Raw genomic sequence first — 11,590 nt, 5'->3', positions numbered from 1 at the left:
ATTGGTCAGGGGAAATCTCCTGGATTGGACGGGTCCACGGCTGAGTTTTTCAAACTTCACTGGGGTTCCCTCGGGAATGAAGTGTTCCAAGCTGTCAATCACTTTTTCTCAACAGGTTTCATCCTGAAGGAGTGGAATCAGACGCTGCTTGTTTTGTTGCCTAAAGGACAGAATCCTGAGGAGGTAACACAATTTCGGCCAATTAGCTTGTGCAACACGATTTATAAATGTGTTTCGAAGTGCTTGGTCAACCGGGTTCGGCCTTCTGCTCTGATCTTATCTCGGAATATCAAAGTGCTTTCATTCCAGGACGGCATATGGATGATAACATTTTGATCAGTCATGAGTTAATTCATGTTATCAATAAACATCGACGGGGTAATGGTCATCTAGCGGCGCTCAAAATTGACATGAATAAGGCATATGACCGGGTTAACTGGAGGTTTCTCTTGAAGGTTCTTCAAGCCTATGGCTTCCCTGTTCAATGGATTCAGTTGATTAGTCAATGTATCTCTACAGTGTCATATCGCATCCTCGTTAATGGACAGGTTACAGAGTCCTTTCATTCCCATTGTGGGCTTCGACAGGGTGATCCACTATCCCCTTATCTTTTCTTGCTCTGTATGGATATCTTTTCTCGAATGATAATCATGGCTACGGATATTCGACTCTTCGATGGGATTAGAGCCACAGGTACGCCCTTCTATTTCTCATCTGTTTTTTGCTGATGATGCCCTTCTTTTTCTTTAAAGCGTCGACTGCTTCCTGTAAGCAACTGTCAAAGCTCCTTGATCGATTCTGCCGTATCTCTGGACAAATGCTCAGTTTACGAAAGTCATTTGTTAAATTCAGCCCAAATGTTTCCGAGCACATGGGTCATGAATACAAACGTATCCTGCAATTGGATGCTAAGGAATCTCTGGGCACATATCTTGGCACTCCTGTGGATATTCAAGGGAAGAAAACTCAGCACTTCACCTTTTTACTTGATAATATTTCTCAGCGCATAACTGCTTGGAATCATTCACCTATTTCGCAAGCTGGGAAATTGATTCTCATCAACTCTGTCCTCATTGCTTCCATAGCTCACATCTCTCTGTATTCTTGATTCCCACAACAGTAGCTAATAAGTTGGATGCGATGCTGGCTCGATTTTTCTGGTCTAATAGCTCTGGTAAAGGAATTGCTTGGAAAAGCAAGGAGCTTTTGCATTTGCAAAAAGGTGCTGGTGGTCTCGGCTTACGTAGTATTGCGATGCACAATCGTTCTCTCTTAATGAAGAAAGTTTGGCGTATTCAAAAGAATTCCGGTGACCTCATTAGTAAGGTATTTTCGATCGCAATGTGGGTACTGGATTAACGACACCAAAACTGCGTTCAGGGCGGGGTCAATGTTCTTGGGGTGCGCGAGGTTTAATTCAAGCAGAGCAGATACTCTTGACAAATTCTTGTTGGAAAATTGGTTCCAATTCCCCTCTCCTTGCTGGAAAGGAGCGTTGGGTTCGGGGCAGATTCCCCTCTTTCGGGATAATGTTTCTCTTCGCACTGCTGCTACGGTCTCCATTGCTTCACTCCTGCTGCCTCAACAACAAGGCTGGAATGTTTCCCGCCTTCAGTTCCTTTTTCATTCGAGTACGGTTCGTAATATACGTACCCTTGAAGTTCCTCGTCTCACAAACCAAGTTGATGTTTCTATTTGGCCTTTTACGTCATCGGGCAATTACACTACCAAATCTGGCTACTATTTCCTTTCTCGACATACCGATATCTACAACATGACTCCCCCTACCAATTCGAAGTTTTTCCGGATTTTATGGGGGTTACGCATCATGCCAAAATGGAAAATTTTCCTCTGGAAATTATTCCACAAGGGTTAGCAACAGCAGCTAACCTTTCATACCGTGGTCTGGCTATATCAGATAGGTGTCCAAGCTGCAAATGAATCTGAGACATCCCAACACCTCTTCCGATTTTGTTCTCTAGCCACTGCTGCTTGGCAAACGAGTCAACTACGTATTCATTCCAACGCTACTCCCATGGTGGCCTTTAAAGATTGGCTAATTGCATGGATACACTACTTCTACCAGCAGGATGGATATAATGGCTTCGTCTTCCCGTGTTTGTGGCTTTTTGTGGGCTATTTGGCAGGGTCGCAATAACAAGGTCTTCAATGGAATAGCACCTGATATGCCTCTAATCCGTTCACTCCAAGACAAAGGCATTCAGCAGCACTACACCTTTCTGGATAATCCTATTCCTCGCATAGATCCTTGCATATGGCACTAGGTCCTCCTGGGTTTCTTTTTGCACATTTTGGGACAGCCTTCTGTGGGGTACCACAGTTACATATACAAGTGGATGGTTCCTGGAAGAAATCTTCTATACTGGCCGGTATTGCCTGGGTTGCGGAGCATGTTTCTACGCAAACTACAGAAGTGCAAGGGGGCTGCATTTATGCGGAGTCCCCACTGGTTGCTGAAGCACGGGCTTGTCTGGGAGCCTTGGTATGGGCGCAATCAGGGTTATGGTCAAATTTTGATCTACACTGATTCTGATGTACTGGTCAGAGTTTAATTCATCAAGACACACAACCTATCTCGATTGCCTGGTCTCTCAATGACATTCGCTCCATTGGACATCAACTTCAATGGTGTCGAATTCTAAAAGTTAATCGTCAACGAGTTCAGAGGGCGCATGACCTGGCTAATCATGTTCGACTAGGAAATATTCCCATGGCTACTATGTAGTTGATTAGGTTGTTTTATTTTCTTGTAAATTTTTCCGATGTCCAAAAAAAAAAAAAAAAAAAATTTGGGTTCCTCAAGCCCATTTAAAATCCTTTTTCAAATCCAATTAGTATTTCAAATATTTTTCAAAGCATGCCTTAAAAAAATATTTTAACTTCCTTAAATTTTTAAAATAATTCCTTTGACTTGCGAAATAGTCAACCTTTTAAATGAATAAATTATTTTAAACTAAATTATATTTAAATATAAATATATATCTTCTAAAATATATTTATAAAATGCATAAATTTATGGAGGATTACATGTTAAGATTGAATCTTCTGAAACCTGGTCTTGGTTCCTAGAGTTGATAAGGAATGACATCATTTCAGTGGCTAATTTAGTTACTTTGGTTCCATAAATAAGATGAGCTCACTTACATGTCTAACAAACAAAAGGTAAATTCTCTTCTAGGCTAGCTTAATTCTTCAATATTTGCATATTTGTGCCATTTTAATGACTATGTGTGTACAATGCTGGGTCATATTGATGCTTTTAGAACAATAATGCATTCAGCAGACACGAGATACTGTTGTAGACACATATAGACTAATTTTTTAAGGCAACTTCCCTTGTGTTATATACAAAGAACACTTCTAGAAGGCTGCAAGAGCATTAACAAAGGTTATTTTTGCTCCACTTTTCTTTCTTTCATTGGTTGCATCAAGTGCCATGGTTTAATAATCAGGTTTTCATTGCCTGTTATAACACCATTTCAAGGGTCTCAGTCTTTACCTCGACTGTTGTGGGATTGGGCTAAGCTTTATGCTTCAACCTTGCCAGTCGTTCTTCGTGGTCTCGCTTAACTCGTCAAGATCAAGACTCTAAATGAAGATGCCTTTAGATACTTGGAAGACATACCAAATTGTAACTGGTCAAGGCATGGTCTCAGTTCTGCTTAAGTCTGGTATGCTATTGAATAATTGTTGTGAGAGTTTTAATAATGTAATGAGGGAGGCAAGGACAAAACTAATCCTACAATTGATAGTGTAGATTAGAAGGTATGTCAGGGAAAGTTTCTATGCAAAAAGGGAAGGATTCAAGAGTTTTGATGGGGTAATTATGCCTTATTTGGTTAAGATGATTAATAGGGGATTGAAAAAAGTGATTAGCATGAAGGTTAACTAAATTGACTTGTTTGAATTTGAGGTTGACCATGAAGAGGATGCATTTGTTGGTAACGTCGAATCTAAAAGTTGGGGTTGTTACTGGTGGACTCTCACTAGGATTCCTTGTTGGCATGTATCGAACTTAGAAGACTTAATTATGAGGAGTACATCCACCCTGTTTATCATGTTCAAACCTATGCTAAAGCTTATGCCCCTCCTTTTAGAGACATGCTAGGTCAAAGCCAATGGGAGGTGACAGACTATCCTGCCCTATCCCCCTCCCGCCCATTATAGGAAATGGTTGGAAGGCCTACACTGAAGAAGAGAGTGAAGGAACCTGGTGAGGACCAAGAGAGGAAGTAGGTTAAGAGAGCTAAAAAATAGAACAAGTGTGCGAGGTTTGATGGCTTCGGGTACTATAGAACAAAGTATTCTAGGCCCATTCACAATGAAGCATCAACCTCTACTGCTCCAGCTACCACTGCTAATACTGCTGCTTGAAGGGCTGGTGGTCAAGCTCCTATTCCTTTAAAGGCTGGTCCTAAGGCTCCTCATCCCTCTACATCAAAGGCTAGTTCATCGAAGGTTACTACAGCAAATCCTGGTGCATCAAAAGCACCTACTGTGAAGAAGGTCGTAAATGCTTCAAAGGGACCTACTGCTAAGAAGAACCCTCCAATTGCTCCCCATAAAGGTCAAGCTGCAACCAAGAAGAGGGGTGCTCCAAGCTAGTCTTTTCAAGCATCCCAAGTGGCAACTTCAGCTTATGCTCCTCCACTCTCAACAAAAATCAAAGTTAAGACTTGACTTAACTTGTAATAACTTGGGGTTATGCTACATTATATTGATCACATGTTGATCATTTGAGAATTTTGCAATAGTTGCACCATTAGTTAATGTTAAACCATTAGTTAATTAGCTTAGATTATGCAAAAATACAAAGATGCTACTTTTGCCTTTTGGTAAATATATCATGTTTCATTGCTATTATCTTTGTTGTTGCACATGGAAATAAAGGTTTTAAAACAAGAAATGTGAGATTGTTGCTATCATAAACTAACAAAATAAAGTAGTGCAAACTTTCATCTAATTGCCATAATAGTCAATGCCTACATCCAAGAGGGAGTTCAAACACTACATTGCTAACAATGTAAACTACCTAAAACAACCTATTAATGCTTCAACCAAAAAGTTTGACATCAACCAAACTTACAACAAATGACAGAAAACCACATAGGACAACCGATTTCATCCCAATGTGATCCTTCCTACCAGACTTACACTTGTGAACCCCCCACTCAAACGTAGTCATGCTCTTGTTCTACAATTTTTCCATCTCTTCAGCCCACCTATTCTTTTCATGCTCCACAAAAAAGAATGTAGATTCGAATATGTTCAGATCAACGACAAGTTTATGCAAGGTAAAACAAATCAAGTTAATACAAATTAGGTTAAAATAGGTTAGATAAACTCAACTCACGAGTTATATTAGGTTAGGTGAACTTCTATGACCTACACGTCTAAAAGCAAACTAAAAAGTTAAGGGCTCGTTCGTTATCGATTTTTGTTTTTAGTTTTTTTTTTAAACTAAAAACCAAAAACAGGAAACTAGAAAAAGTGGTTTTCACTTTTTAGTTGTCAGTTTTCAAAATCATCATGTTCCCAGTAAATATGACTAATTTTTTTATTTATTATAGGATATATATCATATGACTTTAAAAATCAAAAAACAAAAAATCACAAAATACCGAATGCCCTAAAGTGTCGTGTCGTACTCGAATTGATTGTTATTGGTTTAGTGTTTGACACCTCTTTAAGTGGTGGAAATGTTGGAGGGAGAGTAATACTGATACCAAACGCTGGGAGTAGGGATGGAAATGGATCGGATTCGGGACGGGTGGAACATCACCCGCATCCACCACCCGCATTTGTTTACTCCACCCGCATCCATCCATCCGTCATCCATCCATCCGTCATCCATCGGGTGAAACGGGTGGGTCGGCTGGTAAACGGGTGATGATATTTAATATATTTTTAAAAGAAATTAGTGACATAATATAAAATAATTATACCAAAAACGTAAAATATAAGTAATTTACATGTAAAATTTAATAATTGGGTAATAAGTTGGATGTTAAACGGGTGATGGATCGGGTGGCGGATGAAAAAATTCTCAACCACCACCCACTTTACATCCATTTAAATTCGGGTTTTCATCCATTTAAAATATCGGGTTAAGCGGGTGATGTATCATCCATCACCCATTTCCATCCTTAGCTGGGACTTTCTGGGAGTAATTGGTATTTCACAATTGGAAGTTGGATTAAAATCACGCATCTTGCAGTTGAAGAAGAACAAAAATTGGAAAAAGAAGAAAAGAAATGCAGAAGAGAGAACAGGGGAAGCACGGAGGGTCCGTAGGAGGTGGGAGCTCCACTCCAGCGCCAAAGAGGGGACGCCCAATCGGGAGTGGAACTAACAGCGCCGCCGTCGCCGCTGTCGCTGCCGCAGCAGATTCCGCTGCACCTCATACACTTCTCGGCCCTACTCTTCAGGTCCACAGCGCCTTTGCTGGTCTGTCTTCTACTCTATCTCTAACCTCTCCACTTTCCTCAGATTGTTTGACATTTAAATTGTCTCTTTTGGACTACTGTGTTCCATTATCGAGGAGGGTATTGATTTCTTTCTTTCTTTTTTGGTAATTTTGCTGCGATTACATCTCTGGGTTTTTTTTTAAAAAAATTTGTTTAGTTTCTGTCAATATTAGATGTAAATTTTTCTTTTGCTGTGATTACATTGGTTTTCTTTTTAATTGTTTAGTTTCTGTAACTATTAGATGTGAAATGAAAAAAAAAAAAAATCATAGTTTTCAAGTGGGAGGTGCACTTTTTTACTCTTCTTTCTATGTATTGATGTAGTTGGGCACGCTCATGGGACGGTGAGCGTTGTCGAAAATGATGGTTTTACGTATACATCATCCCTGTGAAATTTGGATGAGCATTAAATAGTTACAGGTGAAGGTTAGTGTGGGTTAGGGAAAGCATAGATTAGAAGTAAAGTCTTTGCTACCCTCGGATTGCATACTAAAAGCTTCTTCATCGGCTGTTAAGCTGATAATAGTTCTCGTTCTGCTTCGGCATAACTGTTTTTAACACTTAATTACTTGGGTGAGCCTCCATGATCAACCGTCCAGATCCTCATTTAACAAAACTCGTCTGCTTGGAATCGAAAACTGCAGAGTCCGGAGAGAGGTCCTGAAGGCCAAGGAAACTTGAATCAAATGAGAGAGAATATTAAAATCTGAAGTTCCCAAGATTATTCGTTATAGGGTGGTAGCCCCTATTTCTTAAGGTGTTACATCTCTGTTCTTTGAAGAAATGCAAGACATTCTGACTCTATTGTAAACCTGTTTGGTAGGAGGATATAAAAAGGTGGAATGGTAATGGATTTATAGGTAATTTCGTAGATAAAAGTCTTATACTCATGTTCATGGGAATGCTTGGTCCTCCAATTACCTCTTTGCTTCACAGATTTTTTATCACCATCAATTACCATTTTAGAGGAGCTATTGAGTGGTAATGAAAATTTATGAAGAAAGAACACATTTTTGGGCTTCATGTTCCATCACCATGGACATTGACATAAAACTTCTTTAAAATGTTACGTATTAATTCATTGCGGTTACTACCATCTATTACCGGTTGCCAAACAAGCCGTAAGTGTTTAGACATTAGACGAGTATGTTATCATATGCACAGTAACTATTTTGTGTATATGATGAAGACTATTATATCTATTTCCATTTTAGGGGTACAATGAAAATTGATTAGGTATGGAAAACAACTCCAGAATCCAGCATAGTCACCACATTGCTCGGTATAGATGCGAAACAGTTTTTGTATGGGCCTGCTCTTTGAGAACAGTGAACTAAGGAACTGTCACGTATTTGTGTGGGAAAAGCTGTTAGGGCTTTGATCTCAATATCTCGTTATCTGAATTTACAGAAAGTAGAATAAAAAATATGTCCTTTCACAAGGGGGAAACTTGAAAGACACATACTAGCATAAGCAATAGAACGGTGCAACCAAGAAGAGACACCAACGAGGACTTAATTTTCCAATACATCACTATACTTCGACCCCTGTTCTTTGCTAGGAAAAATTCTCCGTGAATATAAAGAAGATATAAACTGGAGTGAAAAACACAGAAGATCAAACAGAAAAAGGAACACCTGGAGCTAATGAAGTCGTGGAGACCTTCAGGCTTCAGGTGTTCTTTTTTCAGTTCGATTATTTTGTCCACTTTTGACTTCTTTTTCTCTGTATTCGCTTTCTCTTCAAGCTGACAAAGGCTTGGTCGTGTGCTGCCTCGACATTCTTATAAGAGAGTTGTGAGTTTAATCTTATGTGTTGCCTTTTTCTAAGAAAAATGTTTACTACTTGCCTCTACTTTCCTCACTCAACGCCTCTTAGAAGAAGGCAGACAAAACCTCTTGAACACCGCTGTTCCCAGGGTGGCTGATGTAACCTGGGATGGACCTCTTCGTGCTTCCGCCTTTCACTTATTATGATATGAATGTATATCATCTTTTTATTAACTCTATTTGATGCTTTTTTTGTCTTGTTTCTTATTAAATGATGTATTGAATATAGAAAAAGGTGAAAGAACAAAAAGCAAGATTTTGGTTTTCTCTAACATGGAAATTTTCTGCATCTTTAAATCATACTATAGATTATGTTCTTTTTTTTTTTTCAATGCAAATCTATATGTTCTGCTTAACGCGGTTCTTTAAGATTTGGAACTACCTGGGTCTTCATTTTCAGATCAAAACCAGAAAAGGATTGTCTTGGCTCTACAAAGTGGCTTAAAGAGTGATCTGACATGGGCACTAAATACTCTTACTGTACTCTCTTTTAAAGAAAAGGATGAAATACGCAAAGATGCTACTCCACTTGCTAAGATACCTGGATTGCTTGATGCTCTTCTTCAGATTGTATGTTTTTAAGGGAGGCCATTTTTTTTTTCCTGACATTCCATACAAAGACAAATCTAAATTTGCAAGCTGATCTGGAGCCTTGCTTTTCTTTTTACAGATTGATGACTGGCGTGATATAGCTTTACCGAAGGATCTTTCTAGGAACCGACGAGTGAGGTTGTTAGGTGCAAACGCTCTTGTAACAGGTTTTGGAAGTGAATATGAGGCTTTGGCCTCCAGTGATAATAACTCGCAATCCATGTAAAGTTTGTTCAATGTTGTTAACTCTAGGCATACTGGCTTTTGAAGTGTAATAGGAGGAAATTTAATAACTATTGCTAATTATGAAAATGTGTTCGCAGTGTTGCCTCTGGTTCTTCGGGTATTGATTCCTCATCACGAAAAGTGGCAGCAAGACTTCGACCTACTGGTTGGTGGTTTGAGGAAGATGGTTTATTTAATCTAGATGATGATGGGCGTGCAGAAAAGCAGCTGTGTGCTGTTGCTGCATCTAATATCCTACGTAACTTCTCGTTCATGCCTGAAAATGAAGTAATCATGGCCCAGCACCGTCATTGTTTGGAAACTGTATTTCAATGTATAGAAGATCAAAGTACAGGTTAGAATGCATTAATACTAACATATATAAACTTATTCAAATATATTGAGAAACATTAAGTTCTTTTATCAATATAACATTTAGGGATGAATTCTCTAATCGGAAATGTTTAATTTTTGAGACATTTGTCTTAACAATCAAATTGAGACTTTTGAATACTTATTAGCTTCTTTCTTTTAGAGGATGAAGAACTTGTGACGAATGCCCTTGAGACAATAGTGAATTTGGGCCCACTGCTTGATCTAAGAATCTTCAGCTCATCAAAGCCTTCTTATATAAACATAACGTGAGCACACCTATCTTGCTTCTATTATGAGATATTTGACTGCTGAAAGTGTGCGCCTGCTGTTAATGTACTCTTGCAATCAGGGAAAAGCGTGCAGTTCAGGCTATCATGGGCATGCTTGATTCTCAGGTCAAAGCATGGCACTGTGCTGCTGCAGAACTGTTGGGCCGTTTGATCATAAATCCTGACAATGAAACTTTTCTTCTTCCATTTGCCACTCAGGTTTCAGCAACATTCCGTTATCGCATCTATATATTTTGTTTCCATGCTTCTTGTAGAAGTTTCTGCATATCCTGATTACGCCAATATTATTGCAGATTTACAAGCGATTAGTTGATCTACTGAGCTTACCAGCAGTTGATGCACAGGCAGCGGCCGTCGGGGCACTTTATAACCTTGTCGAAGTTAATATGGATTGTAGGTTAAAACTGGCAAGTGAACGATGGTGAGGTTGCTTTCAATTATCGCCTGTAAGAGCTTCTGGGTTAGTTATACCTATTTGACCGTGGTCTCTAATCACATATCCTGTAATAACTTTCAGGGCTATTGATCGATTGTTAAAAGTTGTCAAGGCACCACACCCTGTTCCAGAAATCTGCCGGAAGGCAGCTACAATTTTAGAGAGCCTAGTATCTGAGCCACAGAACAGAATTCCTCTCCTTGCATATGAGAATGCGTTTGCAGAGATACTCTTCTCAGAAAGCAAGCATGCTGATATTTTTGCAAGGATACTGTATGAATTAACATCTCGTCCAAACAATAAACAAGGAATGGCACGCGGAGTATGGGGCATGTAGTAGAAAGACTAAATTTTGGCATACTGGATAGTGACATGATCCTCAGTTGTAATTCACACCATACCCATCGTACTTTGTTTTGTTTGGTGTTGGTGAATCATGTCTCTAATCATTTATTTGTGAGCAGAAGCTATTGGTATAACTGAGAACTGAAAGTCCTGACATGATTTATTTTAGGCCAGATGTACTTCCACCAGTGTTCTGAGACTGAATGGGGAAACAAGGCTTGTGAGATGAGAGGGATAAACTCACCGTCAGCATAGCCACCACACAGTTTTACAAGCACCGTATCTGCCTCCACGCCTTCGCTGTTTTACATTTTCCAACATTATAAAAGTTAAGTAGCTAACACATCCCTTGCTATCAGAATCATCAAAGCTGACACCACAATACTAGCATTCCACAGTAGCTTATCATGCCATCACTAAGTATTTCCCACGAGTTTCATCATCGATCTCAATTTATATTTACACCATTTTCCTATATGGCAATTCCATTTACAAATAGCAAATTTTCATTTCTAAAATTTAGGTGCATTTTTAGACCTTGTCACTAAAAAAGTTGAAAATTTACAAGAAACTAGCACTTTTAACGAGAAATTACTTAATTTAAAGAACAAGACAACAATTTTACAAATATTTTTTGGTGGCAACAAGGTAATAGTGGTTAAATTTTGATGTATTACCTTTTTGCCACAAAAAAATTTGTAAGGTGTTTACACCTCCAAAATCCATACAAGTCTAGGCTACGTTGCATTGACTTTGGGAATATTACCTCCGCGGTGATAGACGAGACTTATTAAAATTAAAACATTAACAACTCATTATGAAAACTAAATTGCAGTGGAAAAAAAATTTACTTAAACTACAACTCAGGAATCACCATTGACCCCTTTTATTCAAACCATTAACTAAGTATATTATAGGTATTATATAAGTTAAACCAAAACGTTTAAAAGTTCATAAACTAGAGAATATCCCCTATATGCCCAAACTCATGCACCATCACTAGCATACTTA

General features: G+C 38.8%; 1 protein-coding gene across 3 annotated transcripts; it reads left to right on the top strand.

The window, feature by feature from the left end:
* Positions 1-6,169: 6,169 nt before the first annotated feature.
* Positions 6,170-10,767, top strand: LOC104901334 (armadillo repeat-containing protein LFR). Of its 3 annotated transcripts, none has more exons than XM_048634729.2 (8): positions 6,170-6,468; positions 8,718-8,887; positions 8,988-9,130; positions 9,232-9,488; positions 9,678-9,774; positions 9,858-9,996; positions 10,092-10,219; positions 10,316-10,767. In XM_048634729.2, the coding sequence occupies exons 1-8, from the start codon at positions 6,276-6,278 to the stop codon at positions 10,569-10,571; spliced, it is 1,383 nt and encodes a 460-aa protein (XP_048490686.1). In that variant the 5' UTR covers positions 6,170-6,275; the 3' UTR covers positions 10,572-10,767. The 3 variants fall into 3 exon arrangements, with proteins under 3 accessions (XP_048490686.1, XP_048490687.1, XP_010687198.1); XM_048634730.2 differs by having other exon boundaries at positions 9,669-9,774; positions 10,092-10,224; positions 10,316-10,456; XM_010688896.4 differs by having other exon boundaries at positions 6,171-6,468; positions 9,669-9,774.
* The last annotated feature ends 823 nt before the right edge of the window (positions 10,768-11,590 follow it).

Source organism: Beta vulgaris, chromosome 8, assembly GCF_026745355.1.
Source record: "Beta vulgaris subsp. vulgaris cultivar EL10 chromosome 8, EL10.2, whole genome shotgun sequence".
NCBI lineage: Eukaryota > Viridiplantae > Streptophyta > Magnoliopsida > Caryophyllales > Amaranthaceae > Beta > Beta vulgaris.
The sequence above is the reverse complement of the archived record's forward strand: the minus strand, read 5'-3'. Positions and strand labels throughout refer to the sequence as shown.